The 24,107-nt window shown below is 39.0% G+C and overlaps 1 protein-coding gene across 1 annotated transcript in view; it reads left to right on the forward strand.

Annotated features, from left to right (window-relative positions):
• The window catches only part of LOC128657758 (G-protein coupled receptor family C group 6 member A-like), a 116,504-nt gene that overhangs the window by 66,689 nt on the left and 25,708 nt on the right, over nucleotides 1-24,107 (forward strand). Inside the window, exons 4-5 of the mRNA XM_053712167.1 lie at nucleotides 18,770-18,985; nucleotides 22,848-22,971. Of these exons, the coding sequence (XP_053568142.1) occupies nucleotides 18,770-18,985; nucleotides 22,848-22,971 (340 nt within the window). The remainder of the gene's footprint in view (nucleotides 1-18,769; nucleotides 18,986-22,847; nucleotides 22,972-24,107) is intronic.

The raw sequence follows: 24,107 nt of genomic DNA on the forward strand, positions 1-24,107 counted from the left end.
CCCTTACAAACCAAATATCCACTATCTCACTCATTAGCCCTGCTCTGGGGTCAAGTGCCCCTCCTAAATAGGCATTTCTCCAGGGCAGGGAATACCACTTCAGTTGTTGCACTGCTATTGCAAGTGGATGGCTAATAATTATTTGAGTGAAAGTACGGTGTGCTCCACAGTACTTATGTTGGTGAGTGTCATTTCCCTCAAGTAATAGGTTTCTAGAAGAGATAATGTGAATACACAAAATCAATTAAGCACCCTTTCAAGTAGTGAGTTTTTCATTTATTTGTATGCCATTTTAAGGTATATTTGAATGCACAATAGTAGGTGGTAAAAGTTAATTCCAAGTTTTTAAAAGTGTTCAATAATAATGGATTGTGCTCAAGCACAAAACTTATCTGAAGACTTGTAATATGAGTGTACTGTACCAATCTGCTTTGTCCAGTATAGGGAGCGCTATATATGCATTGCTTCTTGTGTTAAAAGGCTTAAGTGTTATTTATTATGCAGGACAGAGCGTAAACAAGGTACTGCACATTATTAGTTAGTCTGTATTTATTATCTAGACCGGAATGCATGATTTTGCCATGAAATAAGCAATTTTCTTACTGCATGGTTATTCTTGGTGAGGAGGTTCGGTTTAAACATGCAAATTAAAGGGACGTAAAGCCCAAACTTTTTTTCTCATGATTCATATACAGCATGTGATTTTTTTTTTTTTTTTTTTTTTTAAATTGCCTTTATTAAGAGCTTTAAAAATGACAACAAGGTTACTCATTACTTACATTAGTGAGAGTTACAGACAGGATAAACATTGAGCAAACTCCCTTTGTCATTACCACACACATAAGAATTGGGTAGTTCGTGAAGAAATTCCAGTGAATATTACATAGAATTTATACCCCAGATGGTTAGACATTTTTAGATATTACAAAACATAATAACAGTGATTAACTTTTGATTAAAACTGAAAGAGGATTAAAGGAAAATTCTCCATAACTAGAGGAAAGAAGAAGAAGATAGAAAGTCAGGAGAGTAGAAGGACAAGAGGAGGGGAAGAGGGGGAGAAAAAAAAACAAAAAAAAAAAACATACATCTCAGGTGTTTCCAACTAGATTGTGCCAGTCCAAATCGATTTCATCATTTCATATGTCTCTAATTTGTTTGTCTTGAGATAATGATATCTTTCCAAGGACAAAAGTTCCGAAACCACTGACCTCCACTCCTCCAGCGAAGGTGTTATTTTGGTTTTCCAGTGCTTAGGAATCAATTTTTTTGCTGCCGTAAGCATTATCAACATCAATGGTTTTTTGCCAAGGCCAGTCAATTTAGGTATAGAGAGAAACAAGACAGTCCTCATATCAGGATCAATCCGAACCGAGACAACCTCTGAGATGGCAGAAAAAACGCCCTTCCAGAATTTGTCCCGTAAAGGACACGACCACCATATGTGGTGTAGGGAGCCCTCCTCCCCGCAACCCCTCCAGCAAGAACTATGTAGTGATGGGAAAATTTTATGTAACCTTGATGGGGTTAAGTACCACCTACACAAAAGTTTCAGGTGGACTTCCTGTGTCATTGCTGAGACAGATGCTTGTTTGGTTAGTTTGAAGGCTTTCAGCCAAAGTTCCTCGTCTATTTCGCAACCAAGGTCTCTGCACCAAGAGTGTGTGTATGAGGGGAGGATCAATAAGTCAGGGACCTCGACAAGTTTATATAATTTTGAAATGAGATGGTTTGGGGGAGTCGGCGCTAGACATAGTTTTTCAAAAGGAGTAGTGTTTCTTCCTAGCACAGCTTTGTGTTTGTTGTGAGAGATAAAATGTATTATTTGATGATAGTGGATCCATGATGAGAACCCCCCCCCCCCCCCGTGAGTGTCTTTCAGTTCTGTTTGAGATTTAAATTTACCATTTTCAGTGGCATAATGTATGGACCCTACCTTTAGGTTGTAAGGTTGTTTAGAGGTGAAGCCCAACTGTCGGTATGGTAAGTCTACGTGCTCAATTATAGAGGTAGTGGGGGCGTTTCTAGAGGATATGTGTGTTGTGGAAGACAATATCTTATCCCACTCTAAAAGGATACCCGCCGTAAGGTGATAAGAGTGCAATGATTTGGGTCGTCTTGTAGGTGTGGTCCATGCTAGAGTTGCTACATTGTTAAGTTTGAAAATGTGCCTGTCAATTTGTATCCAAGCCTTGCTATCTGAGTTATGAGCCCATTCAACTATGTGTTGCAGCGTTACTGCGTATTTATAGGCTTGGAGATGTGGAACACCCAGTCCTCCGTTGTCCCTAGGTAGGAACATTGTTTTTTTTTGAATTCTTGGCTTGGAACCGATCCAAATAAATTGTTCAAAGGCTTTCTGGAGGTGCGTAATGTAAGCCTCAGGAATTGTGATAGGCAGAGTCTGGAGCAGATAAAGAAATCTCGGGAGGATGTTCATCTTTAAGACTCCAATCCTCCCTAGCCATGAAGTGGAAAGGTCCCTAATTATTATATTTTTTAGATTGGCATAATTAAATTTAAATAGGTCTTGTGTTGAAGGGGTCAGGTAGATTCCCAAGTATTTGATTTTTTTTCGTGCAATAGGGATCTTGAATTTATCCTTTAACCCCAGTATGACCCTCGGATTAGTGTTAATGTTCAGTATCTCTGACTTGGAGATGTTTAATTGAAAGTTAGAGATTTTTCCATAACAGTCCAATTCCGATAACAGTTCTGGCACCGATGTTTCGGGTTCTGTAAGCATGAACAAAGCATCATCTGCATATAAAGCCTGCTAATGTTCAACCTCCCCCACCACCACCCCCCTGATACCTGGATTATTCCTGACTTTTTGCGCCAGTGCTTCCATAGCTATGGCAAAGAGCAAAGGGGATAGGGGACAACCTTGTCTGGTGCCGTTGTGTATATTAAAGGATTCAGACAAGGTGCCATTAATTCTGATTCGTACGTTTGGAAAGGAATATAGTGCCAGGGACATATTAAGAAAGGGAATCGGAATACCAACAGGCAATACCAACACTGCATCATTAGGCAGTGTGAAAAATGGACTTGGACCTGCTTAGCGCTGTATCCTTTTTACTCCAGTTTGTTGTGTACATGAGTATTAAGGGTTATATATTCTTTTTGCAGGGGTCCACATGTCCTGGTGTGTGGTAGGATCATACCTTCGTGGAACTTCTCATAGGTTAAAGACACTGTGGGCCCACCCTACCTGTGCAATTTCGTGCCCCTTTTTGCTCTAACAAAAGACTGTTATGCAACCAATATTTTGCCTAAATGTTTTTATGTTGTTGTTGTTCATATAGTTCATAATAGTTAAGTTGTTACAGATTTACTCAGTAGCATTTATAAAGTTCCCAACTTATCTCACTGTTTTAAGTATAATGGATTTAGATTGCTGATGCATGCTAATGTTCCCCTCCTTACTTAAAACAAACGATACCAGGCCAGAACTTTATATGTAAGGCCTCTTCAAATCTTATAAGAGGGCTGTATATCCAGACGTATCTCTGCATTCTATACGGGAGACCTCTCCCACACAATAGATTACTTTTAATTCCCCCTCATGACCTCTTCATAGGAGATCAATCCCCTTTACTAGTGAGAATCCCTTAACCTCCCCCCCCCCCCATTTTTGCACCCCCCCTCCTTCACACCATTCCCTTATTCACATCCTTGATGTTTGAAGCTTACCATAGTAATATTTCACTAAACTGGTAATAGAGATACTTCCCCCCATTCTTGAATTTTGTGTATACACTTTGTACTAGTTGTCTTCATCTAAGCGTCCTAATTCCGCTTATAGTCTATAGGTAACATATACCTGACTTTACTCTCCAACTTATTTCTGAATCTCTTTTCTCTTTTCTCTATCTTCTTCCAATACTTTTCTTTCTCTTTTCTTAATCCTCTCTCTCTCCTCCTTCTCTCTTCCCCCCCCCCCCCCCTCTCCCTTTTTTTTTTTTTTTTTTTTTTTTTTTTTTTTTAGGCTGAGAAGATGTCAACCAAACCTAGCAGGTTCCGAGATCACTCCTTCCAGCTAACTTCGGTAAATGTCAAGGGGTTAAATAGCCCAGGGAAAAGATCAATTGTCCTCAGGGAACTAAACAAACTTTATAGCCAAATTCTGATGCTACAGGAGACACATTTCCTAAAAGGTAAGGAACCCCGATGGTCCCCATTACATTACCCTATAGCTTGCTTTGCTTCAGGGCCTTGCAAAAAAGGGGGAGTGGGAATACTGATCCACAAATCCCTTCCGTTTCAATTAGCGCAGACCATAAAAGACCCGGAAGGCCGCTATATCCTATTGCTTGGCTCTCTCTTTGGCCAGCAGCTCACATTACTTAACATTTATGCCCCCAACCAAAACCAGAACAAATTCTTCAAAAAGATATCAAATTTATTGCTTGACCATGCCAGGGGAGTGATCCTTTTAACTGGAGACTTTAATATCTCCTTTGACCCCTCGATAGATGCCTCTAGAGGCTCCTCCAGCACACCTAGATCTGTTCTCAAATCCGTGAAAAACACACTACAGAATCTATCACTCCACGATGTTTGGAGAACACTACACCCTAATGCGAAGGACTACACTTTATTCTCCTCCCCCCATAATTGCTATACACGTATAGATCACATTTTTACAGACACTAATGGTCTAACCCTTATCAATCAATGCCACATAGGGAACATAACATGGTCAGACCACGCACCGGTCACATGCTCAGTTACATGGCCAGACCTGCCAATCACAGATAGAACATGGAGACTAGACGACACCTTGCTCACAAACCCCCTAATTCTTGAGGAGGCTAAGAGAAACTTGACAGAATACTTTTCAGTAAATGTAAACACCACCTCCTCAGATCTATTAGAATGGGAAGCCCACAAATCGGTTATTCAGGGTTTATTTATCAAGCATAGAGCGAGGATTTCTAGGCAAACTAGAGAACTACACTCCACTCTGTTATCTAAAATCAACTCCATTGAAAAAGAACACAAACAGAACCCTAAAGACGGCATACTAACACAAGCACTCATGAAAGCTAGAAAGGACCTCAAACAATTCTTGACAGAGACACATCAACGTAAGGCTCTATATTTGAAACAATTTTATTATGAGGGCGGTAACAAACCAGGGAAAATCTTAGCACGGTCCCTCCGCAGGAAGCAACTGTCAACTTATACACACTCCTTAAAAACAAAAGAAGGTCTAATCATTCATGACAGTAAATCCATAGCGGCTACTTTCCGAGACTATTATAGCTCTCTATACAGTATTGACGACCCAGACAACTCATCTCATCTTCATGTCGATACAAATGACCTGACGACTAACATAGACAAATATTTCCAAAATCTAAATCTCCCCACTTTATCTGATGAGGCAAGAACACACTTGGAATCCCCTATCTCTGTGGATGAACTCCACCAGGCTATTAAGGATACCCCCTCGGGTAAAAGCCCTGGACCAGATGGATTCTCCTCCAAATACTATAAAATATTTAAAGATATTCTGTCCCCCCACCTCCTTAAACTTTTCAATAAACTAAGAGATAATCCCAACCTGTCAAAGTCACTTCTAGAAGCCCACATCACAGTAATCCCCAAACCCGGTAAGGCTGCCACATGTCCAGAAAATTTCAGACCGATCTCCCTTATCAACACCGATATGAAGTTACTAGCTAAGATCCTTGCCAATCGGTTGAATAAATATCTACCTTTTTTAATTTCTACAGACCAGGTTGGCTTTATCCCTGGGCGAGAAGCCCGTGACAACACCATCAAAGTCATATAGTTAATAAATCACGCTAAAATCACTAACACTCCCTTAGCCCTTTTCGCAACTGACGCGGAAAAGGCGTTTGACAGGGTGGGTTGGCCCTTCTTACGCAGAACAATGGAGGAAATGGGAATTCCGATTCCCTTTCTTAATATGTCCCTGGCACTATATTCCTTTCCAAACGTACGAATCAGAATTAATGGCACCTTGTCTGAATCCTTTAATATACACAACGGCACCAGACAAGGTTGTCCCCTATCCCCTTTGCTCTTTGCCATAGCTATGGAAGCACTGGCGCAAAAAGTCAGGAATAATCCAGGTATCAGGGGGGTGGTGGTGGGGGAGGTTGAACATTAGCAGGCTTTATATGCAGATGATGCTTTGTTCATGCTTACAGAACCCGAAACGTCGGTGCCAGAACTGTTATCGGAATTGGACTGTTATGGAAAAATCTCTAACTTTCAATTAAACATCTCCAAGTCAGAGATACTGAACATTAACACTAATCCGAGGGTCATACTGGGGTTAAAGGATAAATTCAAGATCCCTATTGCACGAAAAAAAATCAAATACTTGGGAATCTACCTGACCCCTTCAACACAAGACCTATTTAAATTTAATTATGCCAATCTAAAAAATATAATAATTAGGGACCTTTCCACTTCATGGCTAGGGAGGATTGGAGTCTTAAAGATGAACATCCTCCCGAGATTTCTTTATCTGCTCCAGACTCTGCCTATCACAATTCCTGAGGCTTACATTACGCACCTCCAGAAAGCCTTTGAACAATTTATTTGGATCGGTTCCAAGCCAAGAATTCCAAAAAAAACAATGTTCCTACCTAGGGACAACGGAGGACTGGGTGTTCCACATCTCCAAGCCTATAAATACGCAGTAACGCTGCAACACATAGTTGAATGGGCTCATAACTCAGATAGCAAGGCTTGGATACAAATTGACAGGCACATTTTCAAACTTAACAATGTAGCAACTCTAGCATGGACCACACCTACAAGACGACCCAAATCATTGCACTCTTATCACCTTACGGCGGGTATCCTTTTAGAGTGGGATAAGATATTGTCTTCCACAACACACATATCCTCTAGAAACGCCCCCACTACCTCTATAATTGAGCACGTAGACTTACCATACCGACAGTTGGGCTTCACCTCTAAACAACCTTACAACCTAAAGGTAGGGTCCATACATTATGCCACTGAAAATGGTAAATTTAAATCTCAAACAGAACTGAAAGACACTCACGGGGGGGGGGGGGTTCTCATCATGGATCCACTATCATCAAATAATACATTTTATCTCTCACAACAAACACAAAGCTGAGCTAGGAAGAAACACTACTCCTTTTGAAAAACTATGTCTAGCGCCGACTCCCCCAAACCATCTCATTTCAAAATTATATAAACTTGTCGAGGTCCCTGACTTATCAATCCTCCCCTCATACACACACTCTTGGTGCAGAGACCTTGGTTGCGAAATAGACGAGGAACTTTGGCTGAAAGCCTTCAAACTAACCAAACAAGCATCTGTCTCAGCAATGACACAGGAAGTCCACCTGAAACTTTTGTGTAGGTGGTACTTAACCCCATCAAGGTTACATAAAATTTTCCCATCACTACATAGTTCTTGCTGGAGGGGTTGCGGGGAGGAGGGCTCCCTACACCACATATGGTGGTCGTGTCCTTTACGGGACAAATTCTGGAAGGGCGTTTTTTCTGCCATCTCAGAGGTTGTCTCGGTTCGGATTGATCCTGATATGAGGACTGTCTTGTTTCTCTCTATACCTAAATTGACTGGCCTTGGCAAAAAACCATTGATGTTGATAATGCTTACGGCAGCAAAAAAATTGATTCCTAAGCACTGGAAAACCAAAATAACACCTTCGCTGGAGGAGTGGAGGTCAGTGGTTTCGGAACTTTTGTCCTTGGAAAGATATCATTATCTCAAGACAAACAAATTAGAGACATATGAAATGATGAAATCGATTTGGACTGGCACAATCTAGTTGGAAACACCTGAGATGTATGTTTTTTTTTTTTGTTTTTTTTCTCCCCCTCTTCCCCTCCTCTTGTCCTTCTACTCTCCTGACTTTCTATCTTCTTCTTCTTTCCTCTAGTTATGGAGAATTTTCCTTTAATCCTCTTTCAGTTTTAATCAAAAGTTAATCACTGTTATTATGTTTTGTAATATCTAAAAATGTCTAACCATCTGGGGTATAAATTCTATGTAATATTCACTGGAATTTCTTCACGAACTACCCAATTCTTATGTGTGTGGTAATGACAAAGGGAGTTTGCTCAATGTTTATCCTGTCTGTAACTCTCACTAATGTAAGTAATGAGTAACCTTGTTGTCATTTTTAAAGCTCTTAATAAAGGCAATTTAAAAAAAAAAAAAAAAAAAAAATCACATGCTGTATATGAATCATGAGAAAAAAAGTTTGGGCTTTACGTCCCTTTAATTTGCATGTTTAAACCGAACCTCCTCACCAAGAATAACCATGCAGTAAGAAAATTGCTTATTTCATGGCAAAATCATGCATTCCGGTCTAGATAATAAATACAGACTAACTAATAATGTGCAGTACCTTGTTTATGCTCTGTCCTGCATAATAAATAACACTTAAGCCTTTTAACACAAGAAGCAATGCATATATAGGGCTCCCTATACTGGACAAAGCAGATTGGTACAGTACACTCATATTACAAGTCTTCAGATAAGTTTTGTGCTTGAGCACAATCCATTATTATTGAACACTTTTAAAAACTTGGAATTAACTTTTACCACCTACTATTGTGCATTCAAATATACCTTAAAATGGCATACAAATAAATGAAAAACTCACTACTTGAAAGGGTGCTTAATTGATTTTGTGTATTCACATTATCTCTTCTAGAAACCTATTACTTGAGGGAAATGACACTCACCAACATAAGTACTGTGGAGCACACCGTACTTTCACTCAAATAATTATTAGCCATCCACTTGCAATAGCAGTGCAACAACTGAAGTGGTATTCCCTGCCCTGGAGAAATGCCTATTTAGGAGGGGCACTTGACCCCAGAGCAGGGCTAATGAGTGAGATAGTGGATATTTGGTTTGTAAGGGGGGGCGGCACATGTAGAAAGGCATAAAGGACAGTGAGCAGGAAGTAGACTCATCTTCTATCTGGACCTGACGGTGACAAGAAGCTCCCTCCCTCCCTAGGTTAAGGCTGAGAGAGGTGCTAATTTTGTCACAGCTTGGCGGGCGGGACTTGCCTTTGGTGATCTGTGGATCTGCTGGGGTACCTACTGCCATGCAGGAGAGGTTATTACAGTTCCTGAGGGGACCTTCGGCATGGAAGTACAATGGAGTTGATTTTAGATAACAGAGTGGAGTGTAGTTCTCTAGTTTGCCTAGAAATCCTCGCTCTATGCTTGATAAATAAACCCTGAATAACCGATTTGTGGGCTTCCCATTCTAATAGATCTGAGGAGGTGGTGTTTACATTTACTGAAAAGTATTCTGTCAAGTTTCTCTTAGCCTCCTCAAGAATTAGGGGGTTTGTGAGCAAGGTGTCGTCTAGTCTCCATGTTCTATCTGTGATTGGCAGGTCTGGCCATGTAACTGAGCATGTGACCGGTGCGTGGTCTGACCATGTTATGTTCCCTATGTGGCATTGATTGATAAGGGTTAGACCATTAGTGTCTGTAAAAATGTGATCTATACGTGTATAGCAATTATGGGGGGAGGAGAATAAAGTGTAGTCCTTCGCATTAGGGTGTAGTGTTCTCCAAACATCGTGGAGTGATAGATTCTGTAGTGTGTTTTTCACGGATTTGAGAACAGATCTAGGTGTGCTGGAGGAGCCTCTAGAGGCATCTATCGAGGGGTCAAAGGAGATATTAAAGTCTCCAGTTAAAAGGATCACTCCCCTGGCATGGTCAAGCAATAAATTTGATATCTTTTTGAAGAATTTGTTCTGGTTTTGGTTGGGGGCATAAATGTTAAGTAATGTGAGCTGCTGGCCAAAGAGAGAGCCAAGCAATAGGATATAGCGGCCTTCCGGGTCTTTTATGGTCTGCGCTAATTGAAACGGAAGGGATTTGTGGATCAGTATTCCCACTCCCCCTTTTTTGCAAGGCCCTGAAGCAAAGCAAGCTATAGGGTAATGTAATGGGGACCATCGGGGTTCCTTACCTTTTAGGAAATGTGTCTCCTGTAGCATCAGAATTTGGCTATAAAGTTTGTTTAGTTCCCTGAGGACAATTGATCTTTTCCCTGGGCTATTTAACCCCTTGACATTTACCGAAGTTAGCTGGAAGGAGTGATCTCGGAACCTGCTAGGTTTGGTTGACATCTTCTCAGCCTAAAAAAAAAAAAAAAAAAAAAAAAAAAAAAAAAAAAAAGGGAGAGGGGGGGGGAGAAGAGAGAAGGAGGAGAGAGAGGATTAAGAAAAGAGAAAGAAAAGTATTGGAAGAAGATAGAGAAAAGAGAAAAGAGATTCAGAAATAAGTTGGAGAGTAAAGTCAGGTATATGTTACCTATAGACTATAAGCGGAATTAGGACGCTTAGATGAAGACAACTAGTACAAAGTGTATACACAAAATTCAAGAATGGGGGGAAGTATCTCTATTACCAGTTTAGTGAAATATTACTATGGTAAGCTTCAAACATCAAGGATGTGAATAAGGGAATGGTGTGAAGGAGGGGGGTGCAAAAATGGGGGGGGGGGAGGTTAAGGGATTCTCACTAGTAAAGGGGATTGATCTCCTATGAAGAGGTCATGAGGGGGAATTAAAAGTAATCTATTGTGTGGGAGAGGTCTCCCGTATAGAATGCAGAGATACGTCTGGATATACAGCCCTCTTATAAGATTTGAAGAGGCCTTACATATAAAGTTCTGGCCTGGTATCGTTTGTTTTAAGTAAGGAGGGGAACATTAGCATGCATCAGCAATCTAAATCCATTATACTTAAAACAGTGAGATAAGTTGGGAACTTTATAAATGCTACTGAGTAAATCTGTAACAACTTAACTATTATGAACTATATGAACAACAACAACATAAAAACATTTAGGCAAAATATTGGTTGCATAACAGTCTTTTGTTAGAGCAAAAAGGGGCACGAAATTGCACAGGTAGGGTGGGCCCACAGTGTCTTTAACCTATGAGAAGTTCCACGAAGGTATGATCCTACCACACACCAGGACATGTGGACCCCTGCAAAAAGAATATATAACCCTTAATACTCATGTACACAACAAACTGGAGTAAAAAGGATACAGCGCTAAGCAGGTCCAAGTCCATTTTTCACACTGCCTAATGATGCAGTGTTGGTATTGCCTGTTGTCTATTCTTATGTGATAGTTTTAGCTTTTAACCTCAGAAGTTGAAGTTGTGATCCAAACATTCCGAGCCAAGTGTCCCACTCTATAATGGAGATAAAAGTACCTCTGTATCTTCAAAATTAGAACAGGAAGGGATCCACATCTCATCTCCCCTCTTTGCTGCCAGAGGTTGTTGCAGGGTCTTGGTGATGGGTGATGTCATCTGGGGTCCAGGGAAGAGAGAGTTCTTTGTAAAAGGCACCGGGGTCCGAATCTGGCCTAAAGATTGCTGTTCTGTTGTGAAAGGTGGCTATGATCGATACCGGAAATCCCCATTTGTAGTGAATTTTATTGGTTTTTAGAATAGATGTGATATGGGATAATTCCCTCCTTTTTTGCAATGTTATAGGGGATAAATCAGAAAATAATTGGATTTCTTCCCCCACATGTGTGATAGGGCTTTTGTCCCTAGCAAAGCGAAGAAGTTCCTCTTTATCCTTATATCGTAGTAATTTGACTATTATGTCTCTCGGGGGTGCTTTTGGGGGGGTCTCAGCCGTATAGCCCTATGAGCTCTTTCTATTTGAAGGTCTTCTGCTTCTGGGCTGTTTTTTATTATTCTAAAGAGGGCTTGGAGGTACCCCTCTATTGCTGGGGGTAAAACTGACTCAGAGACACCCCTTATCCTGAGATTGTTCCACCTGCAGCGGTTCTCCAGGTCCTCCATTTTGTCAGAGAGGGCCTGGATCTTGCAATCTTGTGCTGTAATGCTTGTTGTGTTAGCCTGTATCTCAGCTTGTAGTGTACTGCGATTTTCCTCTAGGGATACCACCCGTCTGTCAATCACACTGAGATCCTTCCTAAGATCTCCAAAAAGTGTTCGCATTTTGTGCAATACCACTTTTATGTCATCTTTAGATGATAGGTGTGTAAGATCATTTTTGGTAACATATGAGCCATTCTCAGAGTCGCCCATCCGTGCAGAGGAAGACATGTTTGGCAATGTTTCTGGCGTATTCTTTACACACGTGGGAGATTGTTCCTTAGGTTTTAAGTATTGGTTTAAGGTCTTAGTTGTTGAGGCCTTTTCTCCTTTTTGCTGTCTCTTACAAGGCATTACCTATGAGCTGCACCAGGGTATGGCAGTGAGGTCAAATGCCCTTTGCGTGTGAACAGTGTTTGCTGTGCGGGGAAGGTCAAATTTTTGTGGCCTTACCCGGTAATCAGCGTGTCCTCAAGACTGGGCTTGATGCGGCAGTGAGTGCTCCGGTAACTCCCGGTCTGGAGCGCTTGTTACTCAGACCCGGGACAGTGGGCTCCGATGTTTCTCTCCCTCTTAGGTGTCACAAAACCTGTCGTAGGTGCGATCGGTGGGAGGGCTGCGTAGCTGCTGGCGCCTGCTCTTCAAAATTTGTAGCGGAGGATGGTTAGGCTTAACTCTCTCTGCCGTACTAGGCCATAGAAGGGATCCCAAACTTGCGTGCTGAATCTTATGCCCAGTAAGTGACCGTTGTGATCAGAGGGAGATATTATATGTGATAATAGTGAGAAGGGGTAGGAAGGGTATTTCACATCCCTGAATTGAGCTATAAACTGGTATAGGAGATGGGAGCCCTTCTAACTAACAGCCATCTCCCAGCGTGGCTAGACTCCGCCCCCCATAGCATGTAATTTTTAACAAATTTGGGCATACAACTTTTATCAAGTAGTAAAGTTTGTTTACAGAAGTTAGAGACAAACAAATGTGCCTCTAAGGTTGTATTGCAGGTTCACAGCATAATATAGAGCACCAGCATACTATTGCATAGTACCAATATAGCACTGAATAAAAAATAAACATGCTATAGAGCCTATCGCCTAGATTTAGAGTTCTGCGTTAGCCGTCAAAACCAGTGTTAGGGGCTCCTAATGCTGGTTTTGGCCGCCCACTGGTATTTAGAGTCAGTCAGGAAAGGGTCTAACGCTCACTTTGCAGCCGTGACTTTTCCATACCGCAGATCCCCTCACGTCAATTGCGTATCCTATCTTTTCAATGGGATCTTTCTAACGCCGGTATTTAGAGTCTTGGCTGAAGTAACGACAAGACTCCAGCCGCAGAGAAAAGCCAGGAGTTAAGAGCTTTCTTAGCTAACGCCGGTTCATAAAGCTCTTAACTACTGTGCTCTAAAGTACACTAACACCCATAAACTACCTATGTACCCCTAAACCGAGGCCCCCCCACATCGCTGCCACTCTAATAAAATTTGTTAACCCCTAATCTGCCGACCGCACACTGCCGCAACCTACATTTCCCTATGTACCCTTAATCTGCTGCCCTAACACAGCCGACTCCTATATTATATTTATTAACCCCTAATCTGTCGGCCCCAATGTCGCCGCCACCTACCTACACTTATTAACCCCTAATTTTCCGACCGGACCTCACCGCTACTATAATAAAGTTATTAACACCTAATCCGCCTCACTCCCGCCTCAATAACCCTATAATAAATAGTATTAACCCCTAATCTGCCCTCCCTAACATTACCGACACCTAACTTCAAGTATTAACCCCTAATCTGCTGACCGGACCTCACAGCTACTCTAATAAATTTATTACACTAACACTAACACCCCCCTAAGTTAAATATAATTTTTATCTAACGAAATAAATTATTTCTTATGAAAAAAATTATTTCTATTTAAAGCTAAATACCTGTAAAATAAACCCTAATATAGCTACAATATAAATTATAATTATATTGTAGCTATTTTAGGATTAATATTTATTTTACAGGCAACTTTGTAATTATTTTAACCAGGTACAATAGCTATTAAATAGTTAATAACTATTTAATAGCTACCTAGTTAAAATAATTACAAAATTACCTGTAAAATAAATCCTAACCTAAGTTACAATTAAACCTAACACTACACTATCAATAAATTAATTAAATAAAATATCTACAATTATCTACAATTAAACCTAACACTACACTATCAATAAATTAATTACATACAAATACCTACAAATAAATACAATTAATTAAACTAACTAAAGTACAAAAATTAAAAAAGAACTAAGTTATAAAAAATAAAAAATTAATTTACAAACATTATACAAATATTACAACAATTTTAAGCTAATTACACCTACTCTAAGCCCCCTAATAAAATAACAAAGCCCCCAAAATAAAAAAAATGCCTTATTCTATTCTAAAGTAAAAATTGAAAAGCTCTTTTACCTTACCAGCCCTTAAAAGGGCCTTTTACGGGGCATGCCCCAAAAAATTCTGCTCTTTTGCCTGTAAAAAAAAACATGCAATACCCCCCCCAACATTACAACCCACCACCCACATACCCCTAATCTAACCCAAACCCCCCATAAAATAAACCTAACACTAAGCCCCTGAAGATCTTCCTACCTTATCTTTACCACGCCGGGTATCACCGATCCGTCCAGAAGAGGCTCCGAAGTCTTCATCCGATCCGGGGCTGAAGAGGTCCATCATCCGGCTGAAGTCTTGATCCAAGCGGGGGCTGAAGAGGTCCATCATCCGGCTAAAGTCTTCTATCAAGCGGCATCTTCAAACTTCTTTCTTCCGGATCCATCTTCATCCTGCCGACGCGGAACATTCATCCTGGCCGACGACTTCCCAACGAATGACAGTTCCTTTAAGGGACGTCATCCAAGATGGCATCCCTCGAATTCCGATTGGCTGATGGAATCAGCCAATCAGATTCAAGTTCAATTTGATTCTATCGCATTCTATTGGCTGTTCCGATCAGAATTTTCCTACCTTAATTCCGATTGGCTGATAGAATCCTATCAGCCAATCGGAATTCAAGGGAAACCATCTTGGATGATGTCCCTTAAAGGAACCGTCATTCGTCGGGAAGTCGTTGGCCAGGATGGATGTTCCGCGTCGGCGGGATGAAGATGGATCCGGAAGAAAGAAGATTGAAGATGCCGCTTGATAGAAAACTTCAGCCAGATGATGGACCTCTTCAGCCCCCGCTTGGATCAAGACTTCAGCCGGATGATGGACCTCTTCAGCCCCGGATCGGATGAAGACTTCGGAGCCTCTTATGGATGGATCGGTGATACCCGGCGTGGTGAAGACAAGGTAGGAAGATCTTCAGGGGCTTAGTGTTAGGTTTATTTAAGGGGGTTTGGGTTAGATTAGGGGTATGTGGGTGGTGGGTTGTAATTTTGGGGGGGTATTGTATGTTTTTTTTACAGGCAAAAGAGCAGAATTCTTTGGGGCATGCCCCGCAAAAGGCCCTTTTAAGGGCTGGTAAGGTAAAAGAGCTATTCAATCTTTATTTTAGAATAGAGTAGGGCATTTTTTATTTTGGGGGGCTTTGTTATTTTATTAGGGGGCTTAGAGTAGGTGTAATTAGCTTAAAATTGTTGTAATATTTTTAAAATGTTTGTAAATTATTTTTTTATTTTTTGTAACTTAGTTCTTTTTTTTTTGTACTTTAGTTAGTTTATTTAACCTCTTAAGGACATATGACGGGATTTTTCGTCATAAAACAATTGAGCAAACAGAAAGCTGTGTCCTTAAAGGGTTAATTGTATTTATTTGTAGGTATTTGTATGTAATTAATGTATTGATAGTATAGTGTTAGGTTTAATTGTAGATAATTGTAGGTATTTTATTTAATTAATTTATTGATAGTGTAGTGTTAGGTTTAATTGTAACTTAGGTTAGGATTTATTTTACAGGTAATTTTGTAATTATTTTAACTAGGTAGCTATTAAATAGTTATTAACTATTTAATAGTTATTGTACCTGGTTAAAATAAATACAAAGTTGCCTGTAAAATAAATATTAATCCTAAAATAGCTACAATATAATTATAATTTATATTGTAGATATATTAGGGTTTATTTTACAGGTAAGTATTTAGCTTTAAATAGTAATAATAATTTAATAAGAAATAATTTATTTCGTTAGATAAAAATTATATTTAACTTAGGGGGGTGTTAGTGTTAGGGTTAGACTTAGCTTTAGGGGTTAATACATTTATTAGAGTAGCGGTGAGATCAGGTCGGCAGATTAGGGGTTAATACTTGAAGTTAGGTGTCGGTGATGTTAGGGAGGGCAGATTAGGGGTTAATACTATTTATTATAGGGTTATTGAGGCGGGAGTGAGGCGGATTAGGGGTTAATACATTTATTAGAGTAGCAGTGAGGTCCGGTTGGCAGATTAGGGGTTAATAATTGTAGGTAGGTGGCGGCAGATTAGGGGTTAATAAATATAATATAGGGGTCGGCGGTGTTAGGGGCAGCAGATTAGGGGTACATAGGGATAACGTAGGTTGCGGCGGTGTACGGAGCGGCAGATTAGGGGTTAATAATAATATGCAGGGGTCAGCGATAGCGGGGGCGGCAGATTAGGGGTTAATAAGTGTAAGTCTAGGGTGTTTAGACTCGGGTACATGTTAGGGTGTTAGGTGCAGACATAGGAAGTGTTTCCCCATAGGAAACAATGGGGCTGCGTTAGGAGCTGAACGCTGCTTTTTTGCAGGTGTTAGGTTTTTTTCCAGCTCAAACGGCCCCATTGTTTCCTATGGGGGAATCGTGCACGAGCACGTTTTTGAAGCTGGCCACGTCCGTAACCACCGCTCGTATTTAGAGTTGCAGTGGCGGTAAATTATGCTCTACGCTCCCTTTTTGGAGCCTAACGCAGCCCTTCTGTGAACTCTAAAAACCAGCGGTATTTAAAAGGTGCAGGGGAAAAAAAGCACACGTAGCTAACGCACCCCTTTGGCCGCAGAACTCTAAATCTAGGAGTATGTCAATTAGCACACCTGTAAACTATATCATGAAAGTTAAATTTTTACTTTACTGTGTCTTTAACTGTTATAATGCAGTTAAAAAACATATTTTTTCTTCTGTACAATAAGGTAACTATTCAGTTCACTTTTAGTGAATGTATTTCCTCACCCAGCTTTTAAACGTCCTTATTTTTCTGTATAATGATTTATGCAATCTAAAGTCAACAGATAACTTACAAACACCTTATCAATGCACTGTTATGATTTGCATGAAAACACTTTCCGGCTTTGGTTGGTTTTCCCTTTATTGCAAACATAAGCTTAGGTCCTATGCAAGATAACATTGACTAATAAAATGACAGAGCAATAACATATGGGCAACCCTCAACAAACCTGACAGTGCTACAGTGTTTTGGGTCAGAAACAGAAAAAACTAATACAAGATACACTTTACTAACATCTGTTCTTTATTTTCTTCTTTCACAGAATTAAATATAGTTAGTGCGGTGAGGTAAATATTAACGAGAAAAATGAATAAATATATATATAAAACTCAAGCATATCGAAGTGCAATAATCTGTGACCAAATAAATACACATTGACTGATGAAGTATAATTAGCTCTAATAGGTACAGTATATATATGTATTTTTACTCTGACTGGCCACAGGTAAATCACTGCTTTGATTGGGAACTCTAGCAATATGAGTATACAAACATAGCAGAATATGTTCTATGTATTTTTAAATAGATATTCCTATATTTTCATATAAATATATATATAAATATATATATATATTTATATATATATATATATGTATATACCAATACCTATATATATATATATATATATATATATATATATATATATATATATATATATATATATATATATATAGGAAACTAGGACAAGTGCACTCTCACAAACTGTATCACAAATGCCAGGGTGCTTGAATGTGGGTAATAATATAGTAAAGAGAAGACAGCACTCTCTTCTTAAATATAAGAATTGATTTATTTGCAGTGACGTTTCGGGGAAAGCTTCCCCTTCCTCAGACCCAGCTTTCCCCGAAACATCACTGCAAATAAATCAATTCTTATATTTATATATATATAGGTATATATTGTACCAAAATACCATCAGATATATGTTGAAATACGTATTTATATATACATAGAACATATTCTGCTATGTGAAGAACATTGGAATATGAAATATTCATATTTCCATAACGGTTAGGGCACTTGAGAATATGCAATCAGGTTTGCGCGTAAGATGGGGTTTTTCACATGTTTTCACTCATTTGTCTTCTATGGGGGAATGCATTATCTCATACGTGATATTCTAAGTATGGCTTATTGCGCGCATTGGGTTAGGGTGCATGTGAAAACTCTTTACTTTCAACATGTAATACGAGTGCTACCCGGCGCAAGCAAAAAGCTTACTTCTGGCAGAGTTAGCACTCGAGCGTGAGCCTTAAATACCGCTCCACTTATTATCTGGCCCTGAGTATTTTAAGGGCAATCGAGGATGCAGCCAGATGTAAATTGTTGGTGACTATGACCCCTCTGGTATGCTCCTAAGTTTGGACCACCCCTCTATGTGACCTCAACACAAATTTAAGTAAACCTTCTCCAGGCAAAATATAATTTAGCATGATTAAATATTTATTTTTTGTGCGCACACAGAGATTAGGCTGCCTTGAAGAACAGAGGTCAGGTGTGTAAATATACTATTGGCAGTGCTGCTATTTCAGGCGCAAGGACACAATTAGTTTCTGAACTAATAAAACACGACATCTCTCTAATTCAACAAAATCAGAGACATCATATGATTTGTTGAAAGAATACATTTTTAGTTATTATTTGTCTCTTTACAGCTGCTCCAATCCATAAAGACAGTGAATTTCACTTTTGGCGGCAAAAATATATACTTTGATTCCAGTGGAGATGCAAATACAGGATATGATGTTCTTATATGGAAGAAGGGTAGCAATGGAAACATTAACCTTACATATATTGCAGAATATGATTCACAGAATGACAAATTCACATTCAAAAATAAAGAAAAAGAGGCTGAATTCAGACATTTAAAGGTAATATTCAGATGCATGATATTACACGTTTTACATTGTATTATGTTTCTGTATTCATATTACGTTTTATTTATTCAAAACAAACATCTCAGAGAAAATGGTATCATGAATAGGGGTTATAAAAAATCCGTGTCCAAACTATATAAACCTGTTTATCTCAATTTGTTTCTACAGGGAGTGCAGAATTATTAGGCAAGTTGTATTTTTGAGGATTAATTTTATTATTGAACAACAACCATGTTCTCAATGAACCCAAAAAAACTCATTAATATCAAAGCTGAATATTTTTGGAAGTAGTTTTTAGTTTGTTTTTAGTTTTAGCTATTTTAGGGGGATATCTGTGTGTGCAGGGGACTATTACTGTGCATAATTATTAGGCAACTTAACAAAAAACAAATATATACCCATTTCAATTATTTATTTTTACCAGTCAAACCAATATAACATCTCAACATTCACAAATATACATTTCTGACATTCAAAAACAAAACAAAAACAAATCAGTGACCAATATAGCCACCTTTCTTTGCAAGGACACTCAAAAGCCTGCCATCCATGGATTCTGTCAGTGTTTTGATCTGTTCACCATCAACATTGCGTGCAGCAGCAACCACAGCCTCCCAGACACTGTTCAGAGAGGTGTACTGTTTTCCCTCCTTGTAAATCTCACATTTGATGATGGACCACAGGTTCTCAATGGCGTTCAGATCAGGTGAACAAGGAGGCCATGTCATTAGATTTTCTTCTTTTATACCCTTTCTTGCCAGCCACGCTGTGGAGTACTTGGACGCGTGTGATGGAGCATTGTCCTGCATGAAAATCATGTTTTTCTTGAAGGATGCAGACTTCTTCCTGTACCACTGCTTGAAGAAGGTGTCTTCCAGAAACTGGCAGTAGGACTGGGAGTTGAGCTTGACTCCATACTTTGAAATCACGCACAGGCATCAGCATGGAGTTTGAAAGCGAGAAAACTATCCGTGATTGGCTAATCACTACGCAGGTGATACCAGAGACCTGAAACCCGGAAGTAAGTGAGATACTCACACGAGGTGCACGTCGCCACAGTGGTCTGTGAAAGGCACTGGGAGGTGAAATCTAGCTGTTAAAAGTGGTACTTTTGTGGAGTAAGAAAGATCTATAGCCACTTTGAACACTATTTGGCACGAAGGATAACTCCACCGAATATCTAAAACCACACTGTGGCTTTTTAGCAATCCCTATGAACTCATACATATATGACTTTTTATACCCACTGAAAGCGATACTTCCAACACATAGTGTTACAATGAACAATATATCCTTCTTTTGGATAATCTGGAACTATTATCATACGGATTTTTATTAATACTGATTGAGGAGACTGGCATTACTTTTTACATTTTTTACAAATTTTTTATTCATTTTTACATTTTTTCATATGTCCTTTTTCATAGAGTCTATTTATCTTGTCACCGCATGTGCATATAGCTTTATAGAACCATAAGTTATAATACCAATAGATTATCTTTATTATTTACCACCGGTGGCTAATGATGTGAATTTTATTACTATATTTTGTATGGAATTAAATATCTTATATACCCATTACTGGTTGATGTGTTTTTGCTTTTAGCGCGTCTTTTAGTTCATAAATATTTAGTAAAGCCTCCTTTAGCAGAAATAACAGCCTCTAGACCCTTCCTATAGCCTGTAATGCGTATCTGAATTCTGGATGAAGGTATTTTGGACCATTCCTCCTTGCAAAACATCTCCAGTTCAGTTAGGTTTGATGGTTGCCAAGCATGGACAGCCTGCTTCAAATCAACCCACAGATTTTCAATGAGGCCTGGGGACTCGGATGGCCATTCCAGAACATTGTACTTGTTCCTCTGCATAAATGCCATAGTAGATTTTGAGCAGTGTTTTGGGTCGTTGTCTTGTTGAAATATCCAGCTCCGGCGTAACTTCAACTTTGTGACTGATTCCTCAACATTATTCTCAAGTATCTGCTGATATTGAGTGGAATCCATGCAACCCTCAACTTTAACAAGATTCCCAGTACCGGCACTGGCCACACAGCCCCACAGCATGTTGGAACATCTACCAAATTTTACTGTGGCTAGCAAGTGTTTGTCTTTGACTGCTGTGTTCTTTTGCCGCCATGCATAATGGCCCTTGTTATGACCAAATAACTCAATCTTTGTTTCATCAGTCCACAGCACCTTCTTCCAAAATGAAGCTGCCTTGTCCAAATGTGCATTTGCATACCTCAAGCGACTCCGTTTGTGGCGTGTGTGCAGAAAAGGCTTCTTTCGCATCACTCTCCCATACGCTGAATTGCACAGTGACACCATCTGCAGCAAGATGATGTTATAGGTCTTTGGAGCTGGTCTGTGGGCTGTTTTGGACCGTTCTCACCATCCTTTGCCTTTGCCTCTCCGATATTTTACTTCTGGCCTTAACAAGAACTGTGCCTGTGGTCTTCCATTTCCACACTATGTTCCTCACAGTGGACACTGACAGCTTAAATCTCTGCTATAGCTTTTTGTAGCCTTCCCCTAAACCATAATGTTGAACAATCTTTGTTTTCAGGTCATTTGAGAGTTGTTTTGAGGCCCCCATGTTGCCACTCTTCAGAGGAGAGTCAAAGAGAACAACAACTTGCAATTGGCCACCTTAAATAACTTTTTTTATGATTGGATGCACCTGTCCATGAAGTTCAAGGCTTAATGGGCTCCCCAAACCAATTGTTTATTCCAATTTATCAGTGCTAGGAAGTTACAGGTATTCAAATCAACAAAATGACAAGGGTGCCCACATTTATGCACCTGTCTAATTTCATTTTGATGCATATTGCACATTTTCTGTTAATCCAATAAACCTCATTTCACTACTGAAATATTACTGTGTCCTTCAGTTATTTGATAGATCAAAATGAAATTGCTGATCCAAACACCCAATTATTTATAAATGAAAATCATGGAAATTGTCAGGGGTGCCTAAACTTTTGCATATGACTGTATATAAATATGTTTATGTGTGTACATATATATGTATGTGTATGCATGTGTGAAGTGTTTTAAAATATATTACAATACAAAATCACATTTTGACAACCTTGTGGAGTAATTTTATTTGTTCATGGGGAAAGAATAGGGTTATCTCGAGTATTGCTAAACCTCCAAATCTTTTTTGTTCCCTACTTGTTAAAAAAGATTATCACAAGATTTTTAACATTTTAAATTTTAAAATCCAACCTATTCCAACTATTTTTACTATTTGCTATTACTATTTATTTAAAGACACGCCCCCATAAAAGGCTATTATCTGACAATCAGATGTTAACCCACCTTAAGCTTTTGCTTCAGCACTTAAATATTACTTTGAACTTGTAACATGAGAGCAAAAATAAAAGAGCTATTCATTTAACTTGAGCGGTATTGGTTCACAATAACACTAATATTTTTGCGTTACTCTTATAATCTAGGCCATTTGTGTTTATGTACATTCAAAATGTCTCAGGAAAGTTACTGCATAAAGAACACTAAGTAAAAGGTTGATTTTACATTACAAGTTTAGAGAAGGATAAACACGGGTGGCACACTACATTTTTGTGCAGTCCTGAGAACTGGGAAATCATTCTGTAGAAATGTGTCTCCTCGAAATTCTGCCGCCTTTGGCACATGCCTAGTTGGCCAAGGGCAAAAAAAAACCCAACCTGATTTACACATATCATAAATTCATGAATTTAATGATACAACATAACAACAGGGGTTCTCAGAAAATGATTCTGTACACTGGATTTAGGAGTTCCTTTACAATGTCAGTAAATTAAATTAAATAACCACATTTTCAAATGTATAATTTTCTATTTATATTGCAGAAAATCCAGTCCAGATGTTCAGATCAATGTAAACCAGGGGAAATGAAAAAGACTTCAACAAGTTTACACACATGTTGCTATGAATGTGTACCATGCCCTGAAAACCATTACAGCAATAAACCTGGTAAGCAGAATTTTTTGGCGCACATGATGGTATATTCAGAGCTAGATTGCTCAAGATGAAATGTAGCCAAACATATAGAAAAAAAGTGGTGCTTCCTGACGGATCAAGTTATAAAATGTTGTAGTGTCTCTATCATGTTACATTTTGTGCTCTGCACAAAATGGTGGCTGGTGAACTAATGCAGCCAATGATAACCTTTACTGAGGAATAGATAGGCTATTGCACAAACAATACTCATAAAAATATGAACACGAAACCATACAGATTTGTTATAAATTTTCCCACCCTCGTGTTAAGTGAATAAAGGCCGCTTTTACTGAAGTGTCAGTAACAAATCATATATTTTTCAAAACATTTTTCAATTACATGCTATTTTCTATAATGGATGTATGTTTAAGTAGAAATCATTACATAGCGTTTTTGTCACCCAAATGATAGTCCTTCAAATACTCCCTGAAAACAATTTGAGTTGAGGCAAATTAAGATGGGCCCTTTGCGTCTAAGGTTACCAACTTGAAAAACCTGTATGCCTGGCTTTGCAGCATGCGGGCAGTGGACACGGTACATCCACTGCCCTTCTGTATTATTACGCCCAATTAGTTGTGTGTGTGATGCCGCCAGCTTAAGGGCCTGTCAATCACCCTAATTGAACATGTTCAGGGGGATTTCTATCCACCAATTTAGAGGTGGTGGAGAGTGTAAAAAGTAGTGGTCTGGTGGTTAATTTTAAGCAAACAAACTGGTAAAAATTGCTATTCAATGCAAAATTAAAGGGATATGAAACCCCCAAAAATATTTTTTGATTCAGACAGAGCATACAATTTTAAAAAGTTTACAATTTACTCAATTGTTAAATTTGCTTCCTTTCCATGGTATTCTTTATTAAAGAGATACCTCATTAGGTATCTGTAGCACTAAATGAAAGGAAATAGTGCTTGCATCTAGTGGTCTTGCAAAGTTATAGCATCCTTGTAAAACTGCTGCCATATAGTGCTGCAGACATGTGAATGTTCCTGAGCTTACATCCCTGCTTTTCAATAAAAGATACCAAGAGAAGAACATTTTATAAGAGAAGTAAATTAGAATATTGTTTAAAATGAAATTCTCTATCTGAATCATGAAAGAAAATTTTTTGA

The sequence above is a fragment of the Bombina bombina genome, chromosome 4, assembly GCF_027579735.1.
Source record: "Bombina bombina isolate aBomBom1 chromosome 4, aBomBom1.pri, whole genome shotgun sequence".
Taxonomy (NCBI): Eukaryota; Metazoa; Chordata; class Amphibia; order Anura; family Bombinatoridae; genus Bombina; species Bombina bombina.